The sequence below is a fragment of the Pygoscelis adeliae genome, unplaced genomic scaffold, assembly GCF_000699105.1.
Source record: "Pygoscelis adeliae isolate BGI_AS28 unplaced genomic scaffold, ASM69910v1 Scaffold294, whole genome shotgun sequence".
Taxonomy (NCBI): Eukaryota; Metazoa; Chordata; class Aves; order Sphenisciformes; family Spheniscidae; genus Pygoscelis; species Pygoscelis adeliae.
In genome coordinates this window covers 1586799-1588367 of record NW_008824722.1, presented here as the reverse complement: position 1 = coordinate 1588367, position 1569 = coordinate 1586799, and the positions used below count along the sequence as shown (strand labels likewise).

The 1569-nt window shown below is 65.6% G+C and overlaps 1 protein-coding gene across 1 annotated transcript in view; it reads left to right on the top strand.

Moving 5' to 3' along the window:
- Positions 1–1569, top strand: part of SFRP5 (secreted frizzled-related protein 5) — a 2752-nt gene that overhangs the window by 523 nt on the left and 660 nt on the right. Inside the window, 2 exon segments of the mRNA XM_009323305.1 lie at positions 3–451; positions 1281–1362. Of these exon segments, the coding sequence (XP_009321580.1) occupies positions 3–451; positions 1281–1362 (531 nt within the window).

Genomic DNA, 1569 nt, shown 5'->3' with positions numbered 1-1569 from the left:
AGCGGGCGGCACTACGGCTCCTACGGCTGGCAGCCCGAGGGCCTGCCCCAGGGGCGCTTCTACGGGCGGGAGCCACAGTGCCTCGACATCCCACCCGACATGCAGCTCTGACACGACGTGGGCTACAAGCGCATGCGGCTGCCCAACCTGCTGGAGCACGAGACCCTGGCCGAGGCCAAGCAGCAGGCCAGCAGCTGGGTGCCCCTGCTCGCCAAGCAGTGCCACACCGACACTCAGCTCTTCCTCTGCTCCCTCTTCGCCCCCGTCTGCCTCGACCGGCCCGTCTACCCCTGCCGGTCCCTCTGCGAGGTGGTACGTGACTCCTGTGCCCCCGTCATGGAGTCCTATGGCTTCCCCTGGCCTGAGATGCTGCACTGTGGCAAGTTCCCCTCCGACCACGAGCTCTGCATCGCCGTCCAGTTTGGGAACAGCAAGGCCACCCCACCGCCAGGTAAGCGGGAAGGGCACTGCGATGGGATGGGGACGCATGCAGGGCACCTGCCAGCAGTGTGTCCCCATGCAGCCAGGGACCTGCATGTGGTGTCTCCCTGCAGAGCCCCCACATCCCCATCCCTGCACCCTTCGAAGCAGGGCCTGGGGTGCTGGCACTGGCCAAGGACTCTCTATCTGCAGCAGGGCACAAGTGGGCACAGTAACAGTGGCATCAGCTGCTTTGGCTGGGCACCACTCACTGTCTGGGGAGCCAGGACAGGCTGGCCCCAGGGGAGCCAGGCACACAGCTGCCTGGCTGGGGAGAGCAGAACAGCCACGGGAGCAGGGCTGGGGATGAGGTGGGAGCTGCTGGCAGCTGTGGCACTGGACCTGTGGCAGAGCTGTGTCCCTCTCCTCCCGCTGGGTCCCATCCCAGCAGCAAAGAGCATCTAGCATCCTGCACCTGTGGGTATCGGCCCCATGCTGCTGCCACGGGGTGGCTGTCCCATCAGGCAGGTGGAGGGGACATCACCCAAAAGCAGCCCAGGGTCAGGATCAGGGCTGTGACACCCTTTGGGCTGGGGCCACCCGGGCTGCTGCTGCTGCTGCTGCTGCAGTGCCCCAAAGCATCGGCAGCTGGACGAGAGATGTCCCTATACCCCATCCCTCCTGTGGGGGTGCTGGGATGCTGGCCAGCGAGGTGGTCTGTGCCCCCAGCATCACCCCGACACAGCTGCCCAGGGAGCAGAGGGGCTGCTGGGGCTCTCCCAGCATATCCCGGTGGAGCTGGCCCAGGTGACAGGCGTCAGCAGCAGGGAGCTGTGACAGTGGCTGGTCTCTCACCGCAGTGTCCAAGATCTGCACCCAGTGCGAGATGGAGCATAAGGCAGACGGCATGATGGAGCAGATGTGCTCCAGCGACTTTGGTGAGTGCTAGGGTCCCCTTCCCGGCCCACCCTGGACAAGGGGCTGCCCTCCCCCAGCTCTGAGAGCCCAGGATGGGCTGGCTGGAGGGCACAGTTTTCCAGGGATGTCCCCATGGGAGACCCCCGAGCCATTCTCTTGAGCCCTGTGTGCATGGGATGGGTGCACCACAAGGGGATAGGCAGAGTGGGACATTTGGGAGGGTCACTGGGG